Raw genomic sequence first — 21,824 nt, 5'->3', positions numbered from 1 at the left:
AAAACAGTTTGCAAACATTTGTTATGGAAAATTTAAACTGGAAAAATGAGTTGAAGAGAAATTTTTGTATCCTAAGAGTCAATTTGATTTAAAGGAATTTTTAAAACAAATTTTAACAATTCAAGTTGAAGAACATCACAAATAAATGTAGCCAGACTTTAATGGAATTAATCCAAGGGGTCTAAACAGAGAGTACTCTAAATTTTAATTATGAGCTATAACATACTTTACTTTTATGCATTGCTACCCTGACTCTGAAAATGACTCTTTTGGAAATTTAATCAATATATCTGTTTAGCTACATTACAAATAGATCACAGAATTCCACTGACTTTCTGAAAAAATTGTCACTGGTACTAGAAGTTAAAATTGTCAAAGAAAACATTGGGCAATTACTAAATTTTGTAGTTAGGTAACTATTATATTAAATGGAAATCTACGATTCTGTCAAACTTATATAAAAGCTTGATTTAATTCATAGAATAGTCATGCGCAGTATAGAAGCTGCCTGTAACGAATCTTAGTCTTTTCCTTTCATTCATAGGTAAATGTTTACAAATATTAAATGGAGTTTTATATATAATTCAGGAGAACAAAAATGAACCAAGATTCAAGAAGTTTCCAAATACATTCTCAGCATTTCATAAACGTTCACTGGTCTTTATTTTGACTGGCCCTCAGGTTTATGTAAAATTCCTTTACTTGGTTTTCAACTTGAATGTTCTGCCAACAATAAATTCTTGGGAATATTACATTTTTTTAAAATCTTAGCTTCCTGAAAATATATCAGAGTCCAAACAATACAATGTGTTTTCTCATGCAGGCTTTTCCAAAATAATCAAAGGTGAACCTTTGTACCTTTATTTACATAAAACAAACCACTGCAATGGCTTATAAGAAAGGAATATGTAATTAGGAAGTCAGACTAACATTAAATAATCACTAATCCATTTGCGAAAGGGTAGAGAGAAAAATCAGTGTGAGGCTAACGAGAACTATACATTGTCTTTCCTATACATTTCTCTTTGCTGATGTCATATATATACATTTATAGACATTTGTGTGTATGTGTGTTTATGTACTCAGTCATGTCCCACTCTTTGTGACTCCATGGACTGTAGCCCACCAGGCTCCTCTGTCCATGAAATTTCCCAGGAAAGAATATTTGAGTGGGTTGCCATTTCCTTCTCCAATATATACACATATATGCTGCTGCTGCTGCTAAGTCGCTTTGAGTTCAGTTCAGTTCAGTCGCTCAGTCGTGTCCGACTCTGCAACCCCATGAATCGCAGCACGCCAGGCTTCCCTATCCATCACCAACTCCCGGAGTTCACTCAGATTCACATCCATCGAGTCAGTGATGCCATCCAGCCATCTCAGCCTGGGTCGTCCCCTTCTCCTCCTGCCCCCAATCCCTCCCAGCATCAGAGTCTTTTCCAATGAGTCAACTCTTCCCATGAGGTGGCCAAAGTACTGGAGTCTCAGCTTGAGCATCATTCCTTCCAAAGAAATCCCAGGGTTGATCTCCTTCAGAATGGACTGGTTGGATCTTCTTGCAGTCCAAGGGACTCTCAGGAGACTTCTCCAACACCACAGTTCAAAAGCATCAATTCTTCGGCACTCAGCCTTCTTCACAGTCCAACTCTCACATCCATACATGACTACTGGAAAAACCACAGCCTTGACTAGACGGACCTTAGTCTGCTTTTGAATATGCTATCTAGGTTGGTCATAACTTTTCTTCCAAGGAGTAAGCGTCTTAATTTCATGGCTGCAGTCACCATCTCCAATGATTTTGCAGCCCAAAAAAATGAAGTCTGACACTGTTTCCACTGTTTCCCCATCTATTTCACATGAAGTGATGGGACCGGATGCCATGATCTTCATTTTCTGAATGTTGAGCTTTAAGCCAACTTTTTCACTCTCCTCTTTCACTTTCAGCAAGAGGCTTTTTAGTTCCTCTTCGCTTTTTGCCATAAGGGTGGTGTCATCTGCATATCTGAGGTTCTTGATATTTCTCCCGGCAATCTTGATTCCAGCTTGTGTTTCTTCCAGTCCAGTGTTTCTCATGATGTACTCTGCATGTAAGTTAAATAAGCAGGGTGACAATATACAGCCTTGAGGTACTCCTTTTCCTATTTGGAACCAGTCTGTTGTTCCATGTCCAGTTCTAACTGCTGCTTCCTGACCTAGTTGTGTCCAACTCTGTGCGACCCCATGTACGGCAGCCCACCAGGCCCCCCTGTCCCTGGGATTCTCCAGGCAAGAACACTGGAGTGGGTTACCATTTCCTTCTCCAATGCATGAAAGTGAAAAGTGAAAGTGAAGTCGCTCAGTCATGTCCAACTCCCAGCGACCCCATGGACTGCAGCCTACCAGGCTCCTCCGTCCATGGGATTTTCCAGGCAAAAGTACTGCAGTGGGGTGCCATTGCCTTCTCCGATACACATATATATGTATTAGTTTGTTTATACACACACACACACACACACACACACACATACATTAGCTATGAGCAAGTAATATCATGAGATTGTATAATATAAAATACATTACTGATATATCTGCAATTTTTAATAAAAATTCCATCAAAGTCCATAGTTTCAGAGGAGCATATAAAACGAAGAAATAAAAAGGTATTGGGGGAATTCCCAAAATCCTTCCTACAAATGCATGTAAAGTGGATTGGTCACACCTGGCCTGATAGTTATTTTATTTTGTTTTAGAGAAAATTTATAGGTTAATACAGGATATCCATTTGTTCTGTGTTTCTTGGATTCTGTATTTATCTATTTGACATCCATTCATCATCAGACCAATTATGGTAGCTGTATCTACTTTCTTATTTTTTGTACTATTTGTACTTTGGTATCTGGAACCTTATAGACTGGAGGAGAGATTGCTCCTTTGAGGCCTAGCTAAATTCCACAGAAAATTAAGGATTTGTCCATAAACATGCCTTTCATATGCAAACCAACCAAACCCAAGTCTATACCTTCAACTTCCTCCTTGTTAAACTTACACAACCAAGCCAATATTTCTCCTGCCCTAAATCATCCTAGGACTAGGTAACCAGGCAACTAGAGATCACCCCGATAGACAAAGCCTGCCAGAGGTATTCAAACTGGACAGTTCTAAACTGTTTACCCTACCTTGCCTTTCCGGCAGAAACCCCAATAAAAGCCCCAGCCTCAACTTTTTCCTTGCTCTTGTCTGCAGCCACCTGACTAAAACCTGGGCTTCCGCTTGACCTCGATGACCTGTCTATGGCCTGCTACTCCTGCTGCTAAATCGCGTCAGTTGTGTCCGACTCTGTGCGACCCCACAGACGGCAGCCCAACAAGGCTCCTCTGTCCCTGGGATTCTCCAGGCAAGAACACTGGAGTGGGTTGCCATTTCCTTCTCCAATGCATGGAAGTGAAAAATGAAAGTGAAGTTGCTCAATCATGTCTGACTCCTAGCGACCCCATGGACTGCAGCCCACTAGGCTCCTCCATCCATGGGATTTTCCAGGCAAGAGTACTGGCGTGGGGTGCCATTGCCTTCTCCGGTCTATGGCCTATAAGTATAATAAACGTGGTTTTCCTAAGCCTCTCCCATGTCTCTTCCACAACTGGCTGACCATTGTAAAAAATGACCTTATAAAAGAACATAGAACAAAACTCTTTTAGAGACAACCATGTCACCTGTAAACATATTATTCCAAACACAGACATAATTTCCCTTTATATATTTATTAATACTTGATCAACTGACACTTAGTTTCAATCATATCTTTTGTTCAATGTTGACAAATTTTATGAAATAGTGCTCCTCCTGACCTTATTTTAATATATTTTCTGTTCCCTTTTCATAGTGGCTCTCCAGAAAGTATTTATTTTCCATAACTGAAATATTGTACCCTTTGACCAACACCTCCCATTTCCCCGTCTCCCCTGATCCTGGTTAACCACTCTCTTCCTAACTGCTTCTATATGACTATTTTAGATTCCACGTATAAGCGAGATCATGCAGCATTGCTCTTTCTGCCTCTGGTTTATTTCATTTAGCATAATGTCCTCCTCAATTGCTTCTGATTATTAAATTATTACCTTTGAAAATCAAATGGTCTCTAACTCTCACATGCCTAATCACTTATTGTGAAGTGTTAGATGGATTAAGGTCCATCCATATTTATCTTACTCTAACCTTACTGTCATTTCAAATTGTAGTACAGAAGTCCTCAAAAAATTTTTGACAAATATATTTTTCTAGTTTGTGTGTTTATTTTTCTTTGAAGAATACTGGATAGTGACGAAAATTTTATTTTACTCAGGCTATCCTGGCTGTACCTGACTGACCATCTCACAAAAAAACACATAACACTGAAACTATTTGCTTAAAAAGATCACTTTGATTATCTTTGAGTCTCATTTATTTGTATGGATCTTATTCTCCTTTTATCATAGATCATCTGCACAAAGACATCGTGATCAAAGCAGTGCAAAATATTTCTTAAGGCCATGATTGGAACATTTCATGGTAGCTCCCAGAGAGGTATTAATAGAATCCTTGCTGCATCTCTTAAAAGACAGTAAAGCTACTTCTTTACTCCTCCATTCTCACCCAATATAAGGGCTCCTATAATAGTAATTAATGTAAATTAATTAATTGAAATTTCAGATTCACTAAATAATATGAACTATTTATATATTAAGTTCAATTGCATTTTGTCAAGTGCTCTTACTTCTTGCTTTCTATATATGCAGATACTTTTAAAATAAATATAAACATGTGTTTATAAATTACTGAAACATCATCATCAAATTATTATTTTATGAAACAATCTGCGATTCAATAGACTTTTGAAGGCTTTCCAGCCCTTCCTTCAAGATATTTTCTGAACCAAGAAAAACATCAGAATAGTATATTTTTCCAAGAAAAACTGATTCTAATGTCAAAAGTTTCAATGCAACCATGAAGTTAGGTGGTAAATATTTGGTCTATATGAAATCAAGAGCTATTGAGCTAACTAGATACTGTTAGTTAACTAGATACTTTGCATCAAGACACATTATTCTGCAGAATCAAAGATACAAGCCCTTTTTTGGTCCTGTGCTAGACCATGCAGTCATCTGCAAAGATGGGAGAGATTGATTTAGATCAGACAGACTAGGAGTGCTGAATTATACAGGTAAGAGAGAGAGCTCAGGTTAGGAGTGTGAACGGATGTGAAATAAAGGTTAAATCAAAAAAGGGGACAAGCAAAGTTATAAGCTACTAAAACTGCGTTCATGTAAGGCTGATCTTTTTAAAGCTGGGTTCAAGGCTGACTCAATGTGCTTTAAATGAATATACGAGGGTTAGAATTTCCTGAATTATGAGAAAACATCATTGATTTTTGAATGGACAAAATCAGAGTTCACCATTTCTGTGTTTTTGTCCTCATAAAGATTTGAAAAAATATTTTTTATTACCTCACATTACAGAAATGGTCTGTATGAGATTCCAAGTACTTTTTATTAGACTGGTACTGGTATCTAAGCTTCTAATACCAAGATAAGAGACTTAATATTCAGAAATTATTATTATTACGCTTTTATGATAACCATTTATAATGGATATTTATGTTAAAGACCTAAATAGAAAGTACTTTTTTACTAACAATGCCAAGACAAATGTGCAACAGTTACTGTTGTATAACTGTTACTAAATTACTTGATTTAAAAAGGATTAATCCTAACCCCAGTTCTTATGAACAAATTTTTTTCAAACCACTAATAAAATAAAAAGAACTATTACATCATAGGACTATGCTCAGAGTCCAAATCATCATGTTTTATTTAAATAACAACATATAGTAAGGTCTAGAAATTTCACTTTTGCCAAGTTTGTCATCAGTCAGGATCTTCAAGCACTTCTTCAACATGATTTTGATGACATGAAAGATCCTAGATGGCTCAAATAAAAATGATAGTCTCATCATCTTAAGGACTGATAAAACTGAAACCACTGTACATAAGAATCATATTAACACAGCAAGTAAAATCTGAGTGTCTATATCTATTCTGTAACAGACTAATCCTCCAGGGGATCTTTCCCACCCCAGGATCAAACCCGTGTCTCTATGCCTCCTGCATTGACGGGCAGGCTCTTTACCACTAGCACTGCCTGGGAAGCCCAATAAACAGTAAGGCTGAGGAAAATGACAAGACACTGAAACACCTTATTAATTGGACTGATCTCAACTTCATTCTTTTAAAAAATTTTTTTAAAATAATGTCTGTGGTTTTTGAGAAAGTAGAGGAACCATTTCACTCTATCAGACTGAAAATTCTCACAGCCAAAATGGTACCTAGTACAGATCTGTAATGACAGGCTTGAGGCTCATACCTTCACTGTACAAAGGAGCCATGTATAAAGCAGATGTTAATAATTGACTTATGCAGCATTTCGGTAATACCTTAAGTAAGGTGGATTAAACAGAGGGCTTTTTCAAGTAGTTCAATGTTTCCTCTTATGAAGAAACCTACTTTATAGAAAAACACTACGTAAGAGTAAACAAAGTTGGAAATGGAATACAAAAGGGTACGTTGTTAAAAAGTTTACCAGGCAAATTGTCAGTTTTTAAAACACTAGTGAAACTTCAAGGGAAAGTTAAAACTGGTTATATAATCTTCTCAGACAAAAAAAAAATTGGCAGTGTTTATAAATATCGTTAACACTTAGCCTAGTAGCTCCTTAAAGAAATAGTTGATTCTGGGTCTGAGGCAGGGTAAATAAAAGATGACCCTGGAAAATCTTATGGTCCCAGATACTACGGAAGTGCTCAGAAAATAATGGGAGCATGTTGAAAGGACAAAAGTCAGATGAAAGGAGTTCCTAATCTCCAAATATAAAACCATTTGAGCAACTAAATGAATTAATTCTTAGAGTACTGGATTATGGCCCATAAAATAAAATAAATATCTTTGTGTTGTTTAATCACTTAGTCATATTCGACTCTTGTGACTCCATGGACTGCAGACTGCAAGGTTCCTCTGCCCATGGGATTTCCCAGGCAAAAATATTGCAGTGAGTTGCCATTTAAGCAATTAAATAAATCAATAAATGGGGGAAAAGTGACAGCTATTCCTTACAGGAAAAAAATTCTAATTTCCAAATGCAGAAAGAATGAGAGAAGTAGCAAGTCACTAAGTAATAAACAGGTAATATGCAGGAAATATTCACTGATGAATGCTACAATTAGTAAGCAAAGGTTTGAAGAGAAAGAAGATATCTGCATAGTCTCAAAGTATCTCCCCGAAAATATTATTACAAAGGGAAATTTTTAACTTTACAGTGGAAAATCCAACCAACACTTCTATAATCAAGGTTAATATCCCTAGAAATAGGACATCATCTATCCCCTGACATGATGCACTGGGAAGAGTTCATTTCATTTCAGTGATATTAACCAAAAAAATATGCATGACCTCAGGATAATTAGGAGAGCTGCAGACAAGCACAAACTGAGAGATATTCTACCAAAAAAAAAAAATCTGTATACCTCAAGAGTGTCAAAGTTATGAAAGATAAGGGAAGACAGTACCTCACAAATTGGAGATGATTAGAGACATGATATCTAAACACAAAACGGAATCCTGGAACAGAAAAATGATATTAGTGGAAAAATTGGTGATATGCTAATAAATATTTGGTTTAGTTAATAGAATTGTCCCAATGTTAATTTCCTGGATTTAATAACTGTAGTTATGTAAGGTGTTAGCATGGCAACATAGATGAAAGGTATTCAGAAACTCTTTGTACTGTTTTTGCAATTATTCTTTAGGTATAAAATAATCTCAAAATAAAGAGCTAAAAAACCGTAAAATGAATGCTTCTTTTTGTATTTATTTTTCTATGCTTTCTAAGCTACCCTAAAATATATCAATTTTATAATTAGGAAAAATATATTTTATTATACTTCCAAGATTATATTACTGGCACACATCTTATTACTGTCAAATGAATAAAGTTATTTTATAAGCATTATTGAATCACTGATTGAATGAATTGTGCATATTAGGTGTAAAAATCTTCAATATAATTATTTTCAGAGGTAAAAAATTAAGCTAATAGCAACAATAATCACTATTATCTTTGTCATTACTCAAAAAAAGTGTAATATATATACAAATATATATACACGGGAACATAATATGAGTGCATAATATTTATGCATGCAAATATATATGTATGGGTACACAATTATGTACGTAATATGTACATAATTCATTTATTTTCACAAGCTATTATTGTTGAGACAGATGCTATTATTGTTATCATCCCTATTTTATAGATAAGTAAAGGGAGGCTTTGAACCACTAGGCAACTTGCCAGTGCTGTCATACCTACAAATTAGAACAGTTAGCACTGTCGTCTTCAGAGTTTCAGTTCTTGACAGTTGATGTCTACTGGTGTCGCTGCCTAATAACCCAAGAGACATTTAAGAAGGACTTTTCTGCACTTAGCTTTGTGAAAGCAGTACAAAAGTATCTAAAGTAGACTCTACTTTTAAGAACCTACACTCTAATTGAGGAAATAAGTTACATGTATGTGTATTTATATATAAGTAAAGATAGTTTTACATACATATAGAAATTGCAAAGTGATATGTAATATGTACTAAATGCTAAACGAGTAAAACAAGCAGTAAGAACTTAATTTTCTAATCCATTATGACTTATTTATATAAAACAGCTCTATTTTATTGCAATCTTTTGTCTTCTACCATTCATTTCCACAGGAAAAATAATTCAAAGAATTTTGTTTGTTTGTTTGTTAGGTAAAGATTCCCAAGCTTCCATATTCATAAGGGTCACCTGTAGAGTTCTTTAAATTTCTTGTTTATTGGCACCATCCCTTTGATATTCTAAGCCTATAAATTTGAATAAGGCCCAGAACTTGCATTTTTAATGAGTCCTCCTGATGATTCTGATACAAGTGGTCTTTGAGTTTAAGGTTTTCAATAATCCTTTTCCTTAGCAGAAAAAAATACCAAAATTTTATATCTACCAGAAGTGCTCTGTAGGATTACATAAAAATCAGATTTTTGGACAGGCATTATACTGTGAAGTTATCTGTTAATAAAACAAAGTGTACAGTATGCACTCAAATTACAATCATATTATATATTAGGTTTATGTCTTGCTGTCTACATTTCTTTTTCATTTTTTAACCATATTCATATTTCTGAGCAAATCAAAAAGAGTATGAACAAGCTTATTACCAGAGCAGCTTAAATATCAACAAAAAATCACCATTGTATTTATGCCCACTGTACTTATAAAAGAAGCAGTACAAACATAACAATAATCAAATATGCTTTATAAACAAAGCTATGTTTTACAGTAGTTGTTATATATCTAACTACTTTTTATGGCATTTGCTTTCTGGAATTTGATTAGGTCATCATCTTTGATATCAAACCCTCATGTGTCAAAAAGGGGAAAAAAGCCATTAGGAAGCAATAGCAATCTCTGAATAATTTTGGTTTCTCAGGATAAGCAAGAAGCAAAAGTACAAATAAATACTGGAGGCACTCCAGCAAGCTAACACATTCAATATGGAATAGGAAAATTCTTTAAAAATTTGCTTATTAGATTTTTAGAGCACAATTTTCATGAAAAAAGAGCAAGTTTTGATGATACTGATAATATAAGGTCTTTATCATTAAATCAAAACTATACAGAATCCTTGGCTAAAATACATTCTCACTCTATCACACTGAGTCCATATATTAAACTCCATTTAGGCCCTCTGAGAAAACCCCTGGAGTTCTGAACTATTTGGAATTGGGTCTAAGCTTAATATAGAAACGTCTGTACAAACAGCACCTCAGGAATTTTTATGTCATCCTTGATACAGTGCATAAAAATTCTTACAAGAAAAAACTAGGAAACACTGCCACAAGAAATTAAAGATCTAAAAACTGTAGAGACAGTTCACATTTGGAAGACTCAATATTGTCAAGATAGCAATTTTCAAATCAATCTATAAATTCAAAGCAATCAACAAGCAGGCCCTAAAGTTTATATGGAAATGTAAAGTATCTAGAATAGCCAAAACAACTTAGAAAAAGAACAAAAGTGAAAGATTTATACCACTTGATTTTAAATATTATTAGAAAGCTTCAATAATCAGACAGTGGTATTAAGGTGAAGATATACAAAGGAAATGGCAATCCACTCCAGTACTCTTGTCTGGAAAATTCCATGGACGGAGGAGCCTGGTAGGTTACAGTCGCAAAGAGTCGGACATGACTGAGCAAGTTCACTTCACTTATGCATGTACATCAACAGAACAGAATCAGAGTCCAAACAAATAACCTTATTATTGATTTAATTTCAACAAAGCTGCCAAGAAAATTCAGGAGAGAAAGCTAGTGTTTTCAACAAATGATGCTGGGGAAATTGCAAAAACAAAAAATAACAACTTTTATCTCATACCATACATAAAAATTAACTCAGAATGGATATTCAAAAAAAAAAAAAAAAAGGGTGTTAGTAAAAGTGTGGAAAAACCAAAACTGTAAAATGGCACAATCTCATTGAAAAATAGTCTGGAAATTTCTTTTAACATTAACTATAACCCTACCATATAGTAAGATAGTATTTTATGAAGCTAGACCAACAATGACCCTAAAAATATTAGTAAAACAAAGTGAGCTTTAATGGAAAAAAGTAGCTTCTCAGAAATTTAGTTGCTTTGATTTTCCTTATGGTAAAGTTTAAAGACTATCAAGAGAAATTTAGAAAGGTGATTTGGATAAGAAATAACAATTTGACCCAAGTTAAATAGTTCTCTTCGTCTCTTATATATTGTATGTGACATGTACTTTCTTAACTCAGCTTTGAATATATATTTCAAAAGATCTCTACAGATACTTTGCTGAAACCATGGCCAACCTCAACATTATATTCACAAAGAGAACAAATTTTATGGTACAGACTGGGTGTGTGTGTATGCATGAAGTTATTTTTAATTTTCATGAGTATCTTACTTGCCCTTTCATTGATTTGTATAAATATGAATAATACAAGCATTGTTTAAATCAACCTTCTCCCTGTTAGTGATAATGAGTAAACAATAACTTAATTATTTTGCAATTTTCTTACATAAAATTGACCATTTTGCCATGTACAATTCAGTGGTGTCCAGTACTTCCACAATGTTGTGCAACCATCACCACTAACTACTTCCAGAACACTCCCATCACTCCAAAAAGAAACCCCAGAGCTCTTAATTCTCAGTTCTCTGCTACACCCCAAGCCCTGGAAAACATTAATCCACTTTAGTCTCTAAAAATGTGCCTATTACAGACATTTCAATAAATGGAATCTTGCAATATGCAACCTACAATGCCTTACACTTTATAGCACCTTGTTTCATAGAACTTTCATTTTTGAAGATGTAGATATGAAAGCTCACTTAATAATGGGGTTCTTATTTTTATTTATTTTTCAGTTCAGTTCAGTCACTCAGTCGTGTCCGACTCTTTGTGATCCCATGGACTACAGCACACCAGGCCCCACCATCCATCACCAACTCCCAGAGCCTACTCAAACTCATGTCCATTGAGTCAGTGATGCCATCCAACCATCTCATCCTCTGTCGTCCCCTTCTCCTCCCGCCTTCAATCTTTCCCAGCATCAGGGTCTTTTCAAATGAGTCAGCTCTTTGATGCCATCATCTTCATTTTTTGAAAGTTGAGTTTTAAGCCAGCTTTTTCACTGTCCTCTTTCACCTTCCTCAAGAGGCTCTTTAGTTCCTCTTTGCTTTCTGCCAAAAGGGTGGTGTCAGCTGCATATCTAAGGTTACTGATATTTCTCCCAGCAACCTTGATTCCAGCTTGTGCTTCATTTAGCCTGGCATTTTGTATGATGTACTCTGCATATAAGTTTAATAAGCAGAGTGACAGTATACAGCCTTGATGTACTCCTTTCCCCAGTTTGAACCAGTCTTTTGTTCCATGTCTGGTTCTAACTGATGCTTCTTGACCTAGTACTAACGAATGGTAGAATCTAAAAGCCTGCAAGTATTAATTTCATGTTGAAAATATTGCAATCAGATAAAGAAGTGGGATAGTTTATGATAGAGGATTACAAAATATCTGAACCTTCATCTAGAACTCAAAAAGTCAAGAGAGCCTGGCAGAAAAATAATCATACTTCCAATGTGTCATTACTTTCTAACCTTAGGATGATGGTTATTTCAGAAGTCTAAACTGGGTATAGACTGCAGAGCATTGTAAGATGCGTCCAGTGAATGGAAACATGTGGGTGCCATTCTCAACCCATTTTCTATGCAGAGAAAATTCCACTCTTCCCTTCTCGTATCTCATAGGATACATGCCACTTGATCATTTGGCTTTTTGTCAAGATACTACTTTCAATCTATATAGTAAACATTAGTTACATCTTATTTATTTTTAGATAACTGTAAATTAAAGTTCTAGTATATCCTTCCTATTTAAAGAATTGTCTCAGATACTCCTTGAGATTTATTGCTCTTATTTAGAAAAAGGGAAAACTAATATATAATACATTTACTGTTTGAAATAAGGTATGTTTTGGTCAGAAAAGGACTGTAGCAATCAATTGGAGACTAGAATTTTAAACTAACTTAATTTACAGATGAAGCTGAACATCAAAGAGACAAGGACATATATTTAAGGACAGGCACTTATACTAGTTAATGGCAGAGCTTGGTCTAGAGTTCTCATTTTCCACAGTCCTATTCTAGCATAAACAAATGAGTACTGAATTGAAATGATGATAATTAGACAATCTTTGTGAAGTAATAATATTAATAGGTACTGTCTCAGGCTTCTGCTAAGCACAAACATCTCTAGTCTTTATGATTCTCTTGATAGATTGCTAATGTTATCTAGCCTTGATGGATGAGAAACTGATGCTGAAACAGATTGAATAAGTTACCCAGACTCACATAGCTAAAAACTGAGCTAGGATTTTAAAATATTGCATCTAACTAAAAATTCATTCAATTCTTTTAAATTAAAGCCAATTAAAAATAAATTGCACTCATCTCACACTCTAGTAAAGTAATGCTCAAAATTCTCCAAGCCAGGCTTCAGTGATACATGAACCATGAACTGCCAGATGTTCAAGCTGTTTTTAGAAAAGGCAGAGGAACCAGAGGTCAAATTGACAATATCCGCTGGATCATTGAAAAAGCAAGAAAATTCTAGAAAAACATCTACTTCTACTTTATTGACTATGCCAAAGCCTTTGACTGTGTGGATCATAATAAACTGTGGAAAATTCTGAAAGAGATGGGAATACCAGACCACCTGATCTGCCTCTTGAGAAACCTGTATGCAGGTCAGGAAGCAACAGTTAGAACTGGACATGGAACAACAGACTGGTTCAAATAACAAAAGGAGTACGTCAAGGCTGTATATTGTCACCCTGATTATTTAACTTCTATTCAGAGTACATCATGAGAAACACTGGGCTGGAAGAAACACAAGCTGGAATCAAGATTGCCGGGAGAAATATCAAGAACCTCAGATATGCAGATGACACCACCCTTATGGCAGAAAGTGAAGAGAAACTAAAGAGCCTCTTGATGAAAGTGAAAGAGGAGAGTGAGAAAGTTGGCTTAAAGCTCAACATTCAAAAAACGAAGATCAAGGCATCTGGTCCCATCACTTCATGGGAAATAAATAGGGAAACAGTGTCAGACTTTAGTTTTTTGGGGTCCAAAATCACTGCAGATGGTGACCGCAGCCACGAAATTAAAGACGCTTGCTCCTTGGAAGGAAAGTTATAACCAACCTAGACAGCATATTAAAAAGCAGAGACATTACTTTGCCAACAAAGGTCCATCTCTTCAAGGCTATGGTTTTTCCAGTAGTCATGTATGGATGTAAGAGCTGGACTATAAAGAAAGCTGAGCACCAAAGAATTGATGCTTTCGCGTTATGGTAGTGGAGAATACTCTACGGAGTCCCTTAGACTGCAAGGAGATCAAATCAGTCAATCCTAAAGCAAATCAACTGTGAATATTCATTGGAAGGACTGATATTGAAGCTAAAGCTCCAATACTACAGCTGATGTAAAGAACTGACTCATTGGAAAAGAACCTGATGCTGGGAAAGATTGAAGGCAGGAGGAGAAGCGGACAACAGAGGATGAGATGGTTGGATGGCATAACCGACTCGATGGACATTAGTTTGAACAAGCTCCAGGAGATGGTGAAGGACAGGGAAGCCTGGCATGCTGCAGCCCATGGGGTTGCAAATAGCTGGACACGACTGAGCGACTGACCAACAACAACTCATTACCAACCTTAGCATCCTATACATATAATTTATTTCTATATTCACTCACCATGAAAGTGAGTCATGAAAGTGAAAATTCATATAAGAAAATTAATTTCTTATACTGTATTTCTTGCTCTCTATGTATTATCATGTGTAACGAGTACATTTTCTTTAAATTCATATAATCTAAATTATAATAAAATAGAAATATCAATATAACTTAGTCAACCTAAGTTGCTCTTTTTGTTACTTTGACATTTAAGTTCCATTTTTCTTTTCCTTAATATAATAATATAAAATGCTTTCATAATATTTTTTCACAAATAATTCAATATACTGGGTCATTTGGAAATCTGGAATTAATATTCTAAATGGTACTAAACTCTCCCGTCTATGCTATCCTGCCGCTGCTGCTCCTAAGCTGCTTCAGTTGTGTCCAACTTTATGCGACCTCATAGACAGCAGCCCACAGGCTCCCCCATCCCTGGGATTCTCCAGGCAAGAACACTGGAGTGGGTTGCCATTTCCTTCTCCAGTGCACGAAAGTGAAAAGTGAAGGTGAAGTCGCTCAGTCGTGTCCGACTCTTCGTGACCCCATGGACTGCAGCCCACCCGGCTCCTCTGTCCATGGGATTTTCCAGGCAAGACTACTAGAGTGGGGTACCACTGCCTTCTCCGCTACGCTATACTACATTACCTTTAAAAAAGCAACGTTAATTCTAGCGGCATAACTTAAGGCAGTTTTATAAGTTTAACTTAAGTTCCTTTTGGGACATCTGAATTTTAGAAGGGATCTAACATGGACCACTACATATCATCTAAGATTAAAGGTATAAAATAGAAATATTTGTTATAAAAAGATTCACCCAGAAGCCTCGTCCATAGCCTATAATTTAAAGATTATCCAATTATTTACTCCTAAAACAAATTCAGCACTGTCAATAGAAAATTGAAAGTAATGTGCAATAAACTGGTTCATACTTTTTTTTTGGTTCATACTTTTAAAAGATTAATTCCATCCTCTAAAGTAATGCCACCATCATTACTATTACATAGAGTTTCTATATATACCCATATCAAAGAGCTTACAACTATGATTAAATATTTGAAGACAAAACAGCAGTTTCTCAAAAAGTTAAATGGAGTCCTATCTCTACTCTAGATTAGCTAGATTGTGAGGTCCATGTGCACAGGGCATTTGTCTGTCTTGTACATTGCTTTACTCCCACCACCAAGAACATGTTTGGCCAATAGTAGGAATTTAATGGGCTTCCCTGGTAACTCAGCTGGTAAAAAATCCACCTGCAATGCAGGAGACCTGGGTTTGATCCCTGAGTTGGGAAGATCCCCTGGAGGAGGGCATGGCAACCCACTCCAGTATTCTTGCCTGGAGAATCCTCAAGGACAGAGGAGCCTGGTGGGCTACAGTCCATAGGGTCACAAAGAGTCAGACATGACTGAGCAACCAAGCACAGCACACAGGCATTTAATAAGTTAATGAATCTTCTGAACCTAATTTTGTTCTATTGCTTCAGAAATAACAGTCAGGTGCTATGAAAACCAGACTCAATTCTGACCCTATTAGAGGTTTTGAATGTCCTAACCTTAGGGTATCTAGGGCCTACAAATGGAACAATGCCTGGTGCAACAGCAGAAAATAATCTCTGACACTCCCTTGGAAGGACTAAGAGAAAAGCGGACAGGGCAGGGCCTCCTTCACACAAAGTCTGAAGATGTACTTTATATATACTAAGTTAAAGTAAAAGTTGGAGGCTTAAGAAGAATGTATTCTACACTTTCACTTAAGTCAGAATTAATATATTCACTTATAGTAAAAGTTGGAGGCTGAAGAAGAATCTATTCTACACTTTCACTTAAGTCAGAATTAATATATTCACTTATTTGGCATTCTTATGCATTCTTATCGTTTTTCTCTCTTACTTCTCTACCTACCTCTGACTGCTGCTTTCCCATGTCTAATCTTGGCTTTTAATGCCTTTCTGCTGCAAAGTTTCCATAGCTATAACTAAAAACTCCACCTTCCACCTCCACTGTACAGTGTTTTCCAGTGTTCCATTTCCCCACTTTTCCTTCTGAGCAGATAGTACTGATAAGCCATCTGTCATAAAAGCCTTAAACCTAGAATTTATCTCATCTATACTTCCATCAGCAATGATAATAGCAGCTTTTACTTAGAACTAAATGCCAGCCATTTCACATAGATTACTTCATTTGCTCAACACAAAACACAAGAGGAAAGTACCATCACCTTCCCATTTTTCAGCCGACGAAACTAAAACTTAAATCAGTCTTCCAAGATTATATAGCATGTAAATAGCAGTGCTGGAACCTGTAAGACTGTGTTTTAAAATACTATGTCATACTGCCTCACACATAATTATTTGCAAAGTCATCTGATTAATTTTCTAAAACAGAGCCCCAAACTATTTCTTCCTTTTTCTTCCAAGTATAAAAACTCCAGCCCAGCGTCTGACTATAATAGGTCTGGTTAATAAGATAATATTTTTTTAAAAAAGCTTTATTTTCTGAACTAGCTTTAAAAGACCTATATTCTAGTTCTGGTTTCATCACTATATGACCTTAAACATGTTTTTCAAACTACCTGTGTCTTCATTCTTTATATGTAAAATTAAGACAGTAAAATCTGCTTTACTCAACATGATTGATTATTTGAGGCAGGGAGATCATAAAAGCAATTGAAGAGGTTGAAAATACTATACAGATATAAAAGTAGGCCAATAATTCAACAAGATTTCTAGCCTCTCATGCTTATTTTCCTTATAATGAACTGCTAAGATGATTCTCTCTTGCTATTAACTTTTGTAACAATTTTGTGCTAGGCATAATCCACGTGAAATGCACTTTCAAGTCTTCAAAAATGTCCACCCAACTTAAGGCAGAGCTTTTCTAGACACACTTGTATTTTCTCTACTCTTTTAAGTCACAAACTGTTTGTCCATCTAGCCCAATAATGTCATCATCTTCTAAATTTTTCCAGTTAATCCTCATTTGGTCCTAAACCCTTTAAATATTTCCCACCTGGGACAATTCATATACCACATCAAACTGACTTCAGCCTGCTTTTCTAGGACAACTTCCAAACTCCTTCCCCATTAAAAAAAAAAAAAAAAAAAGGTTCTTCCCCTATATCTTAATCTTCCTTAAATCTCCATTCCCCAATTCCTGTGTTTAGTTCCTCTCTCTCATACAGGGTACAATTATTCTCTGACATTCTTGATACCCTTTATTCTGAATACCCACAGAATCCTAGTTTATGTATCTATTCAAGTTTGGAAATACAGATAAACCTTTTAGTCTCATTTTTGTAAAATAACTCCACTTTGATCTGTAAAGAAATATCTCTATTTTTAAGCAGGCAGGCTAATTGGCAAGCTTTCATTTCTTCCTCCTCTTTGACACTCCCCCCTGCCTTATATCTAGGCTCCATTCTTAGTGGTGACCCCTGCATTATTCTCATCTCCCAGCTCCCTCCCTGCCCAAGACTGGCGTCCTGAGGAGAACTGGGCATGCTCAGTAGCCACAGCCAATTCCTGGATGCAAACTGGAATCTTTTGCAGATTTTGAGCCTGGCAGGAGAGGTAAGGCCCTAAATATACAGTGGCCCAGAATTTACTCACTCCTCCTGGGGAATTATTTGATTGAAACATGTGTTCAAAGACTAGGAATGTGCTCAGAAATGGACAGCTTGCTGCCAGTCCCAAGTCTGCAAGGTGGGTCACCAACCTGAGTAACAGAGAGCTGAGAACAGCCCCTCGGCCTGGTTTGGCGCAGCGAGATTTCTGCTGCCCTGAGCCGTGATAGCTCTGATAGATGGCCGGAAGCTAGAGCATGGCATCTCTGTTGCCTCAAGAAAATAGTATTGTTGTTTTTATTTTCTTTTTTTCCCTTGAACACAGCAACATCAGCTGCTCTAGACTGAGAAAGGATGTTGCCTGAAGAACTACAAAGTCTGTGAGCCAGCCAAAGACTGTGGAAAGGAGAGGCAAATCAACTACTCACCCAGGAATCAGATCCAGGGAGGCAGCCTGTGACCTAGAGATAAACAGGCTATTTCTAAATGACAGTTCAGGGACATTTCAGATATTCAAAACTGAATCATGTGCCTGACCCCCAAAATGCATACCTTCTTTGTATGTGAACCATGACACATTTCCCTTTGAGAGAAACTGACAGCACACACACACACACACACACACACACACACACACGATCCTTCTGTTTTCCTTTGCCCTCGTTTCTGCAGAGACTAAATCTCTAGAGCTATAACAGCGGCAGATTCCCTCACCTCACTGGCAGGGGGATGAGGTATGGGGAGGAAATTTATCACAGAAGAAAAACGATTAAAAGAGGGCTTCTTTGCAGGGGCTTGACTGCACAGCCTAACAGAGAGACAGGCAGTAACAGACAACGAAAGAGATACACAGCTGCCCCTGCTGCTAAACCTAGCCATCTCTTCAAACAGCAGCAAACATGAGACATTTCATCACCGTCGTGCATCCATATTGAGAAGGGGGAAAAAAATCATGTGCTTCGTATTATGCATTTCAGTCACCCAAGATGGGAGGAGACCCCTGTCCATATGTCGTGGGAGCAATCCACCACCCCAAAAGTATACTCGCTGAACCTAGCTTGCAGCCCGCTTGCCTGACAGGTTTTGCTGCAAACGCTGTTAATCTACGTGACAGCAGGTTGTCTCTTACCGTAGGCAGCAGCGGCTCCATTTGGGCTCCCTGGTCTTTAATCTCCATGTTCTGTAATGCCTCTGGAATAAGCACCTTTCTCTGCAGTGTCTTCAGTGTCTTACACTCAGCCCGGCACTCGCTCTGCTTAGTATTCGGATCAGGTAGCTCTGAAGCAGGAGGCAATTGCACACTCCAACTCACCAGAGTCACATGGCTCCTACTCACTCGGGCTGCTAGCCAGGTTTTGCACTGAATGCCTTGGATTCCTGGGCCGGTAAGAGAGATTTCCCCAGCCCGGTATCACTGCCCACACCTGGCTACTGGCATAAAGTACAGTCTGCAATGCTGCAAGTCTGATGGACATTGAGACACTCACGTAAGATGCTAACTTCTTATATAGACTAGTCCAAGGTGGACTCCAATCAGCTCAGCCAGATTTTGACGCTTTGAACCAATTCACTTTATTCCCAGAAACTGACAGGAGACAAAATTCAAACAAGATGATGCTAATAAGGTACTTGGTATCCCGCTCTGAATACCTGGGGTCACTAAAAACAGATAAGATGACATCAAAATTGATCTCTTAGTGAAACTAAATTATGCACTAACAAAAAAATCCAGCATTTTAGGTCACTGCTGACTTAATAAGAATTTGGCAGACAAATACTTTCAATATTTTAATTGAGAAAACCTTAGATATCATACATTGTTACAAATAAAATATCTTTCTATTATTTTCCAACAAAAATAACAGGGAAAGAATGTATTTTTGAGTAACTAATAATTATCAAAGATTATAATTGTATAATATTGAGAAGTATAGGACAAAATACAATTATTGGAGGACAACGGCTCTACGATATTGTGTTAGCCTCTGCCACACATCAACACGAATCAGCCACAGGTATACACATGTCCCCTCCCAGCTGAACTCCCCTCTCATCTCTCTCCCTGTGTATTTTTGTATCATTGCTCCGAGAGGAAGCTAAAGAACTTTGAAAAGAATGAATCTAAACCAAAGTAGCCCAAGAACATACCCTTTTGCTTTACAAGTCTCAGTGAAAGAGGGGCAGGGAATTCTCCAACTAATACATGGAAGAAAAAAAAAAGTTCAAGAAGCTCTTCTGTAGGAAAAGCGGTTGATACTGTTTTTTGAGTGACTATACATATTTCCTAAAGTAATGAAGTCATGTATCAGTGGACCCCAGATTGAGTAGGAGGTTACAAATGAAGAAAGGTTAAAAGATAATGACAAAATTTAAGATAGTTTATTTTAAATAAGAAAAATTTCACCAGATTTTAAAAACTCTTCATCAGCAGGATTGAATATTAATTATCTTCTGCAACACACAAAAATTTTCCACAATGCTCATCATAGGTGGAATTATACATATCTATTTTCCTTCCTAATGCAATTTTTATAATATAAACTCCTATTATTTTATGATAAGAAAATATTTTATTCTTAAGCCATAATGATTAATATATTTGAGTAGCAACTTTGTGTACAGCACATTGAGATGAAACCAAGGATTTAAATAATAAGATGTCTGATTAAGAATTTGCTAATCTAGGGCTAAACTAGATGTTCCTTTTTTTTTTTAATTTTTTTGTTTTGTACTGGGGTATAGCCGATTAACAAACAATGTTGTGATAGTTTCAGGTGAACAGTGAAGGGACTCAGCCATTATATATATGTATCCATTCTCTCCTAAACTTCCCTCCCATCCAAGCTGCCACAAAATATTGGGCAGAGTTCAATGTTCTATACAGTAGGTCCTTGTTGGTTATCCATTTAAAATACAGTAGTGTATAAACATCCACCCAAACTTCGTAACTAAACCTTCCCCCATCCTTTCCTCTGGTAACCATAAGTTCTGAACTTGACTTTCTACCATGAACTGAAGAATAAAAGCTCCCTTCTTACTCAAATGACCATAACAGATAATCACACACAACTGACTAGAAGAAAAATAACTTCTATTAGGAACAATTATTTTTATATCATTAAGAAACCCTAAGTCACCCAGTTTATATTTCTTAAAAACAGAATTTAAATATAACTATAAAAAGGCTGAACTCTTCTATTCCAAGAGTCAAAATAAAAAATAAGACAGTATTTTAAGTTACTTTTAATCACTATTTTCCTACAATGTGTATTATTAAACCGTATAGGTATTTTGCTGAAACAATCATTTCTTAAGTGCTTATGTATGCTAGAGCTACTATTTCTACCAGTATAAGACTTACTCAGAATTTTGACAGCAGATGTTAGACTTCTAAAGACCAAAAAAGGCCATGTATCTAAAGGTCTCTGATCCAAGAGGTTGAATGCTAGCCTACCAAAAACAAAGCGGAGAAAGATAAAGTAATCCTCATTTAATCTACTATCTTTGTCTTCAACTTCAGGCTTTAAAATTAAGGTTCATAACCTGAGAGAATATATCCAGATATTAAACAAGTTCCATGAATGAGTAAGTATTGATAACTTCTGGGAATAAAATCATCACTAGGTAGCAGAATTTTTACCGGCAAAACCATCCAATTTTTTTCAATATAAATTTATTTATTTTAATTGGAGGCTAATTACTTTACAATATTGTGTTGGTTTTGCCATACATCAACATGAATCCACCACAGGTATACAAGCGTTCCCCATCCTGAACCCCCCTCCCTCCTCCCTCCCCATTCCATCCCTCTGGGTCGTCCCAGTGCACCAGCCCCGAGCACCCTGTATCATGCATAGAACCTGCACTGGCAATTCGTTTCACATATAATATTATACATGTTTC

General features: G+C 36.5%; 1 protein-coding gene across 1 annotated transcript in view; it reads right to left on the bottom strand.

Annotated features, from left to right (window-relative positions):
* Positions 1-19,214, bottom strand: part of SLC4A10 (solute carrier family 4 member 10) — a 347,705-nt gene extending 328,491 nt beyond the window's left edge. Inside the window, exon 1 of the mRNA XM_040229231.1 lies at positions 19,051-19,214. Coding sequence (XP_040085165.1) covers positions 19,051-19,098 — 48 coding nt within the window. The 5' untranslated portion in view covers positions 19,099-19,214. The remainder of the gene's footprint in view (positions 1-19,050) is intronic.
* Positions 19,215-21,824: the final 2,610 nt, after the last annotated feature.

This window comes from Oryx dammah, unplaced genomic scaffold (assembly GCF_014754425.2).
Source record: "Oryx dammah isolate SB20612 unplaced genomic scaffold, SCBI_Odam_1.1 HiC_scaffold_27, whole genome shotgun sequence".
In the NCBI taxonomy this organism is placed as follows: Eukaryota; Metazoa; Chordata; class Mammalia; order Artiodactyla; family Bovidae; genus Oryx; species Oryx dammah.
Note: the sequence above shows the minus strand (reverse complement) of the source record. Positions and strands in the feature narration are given on the sequence as shown.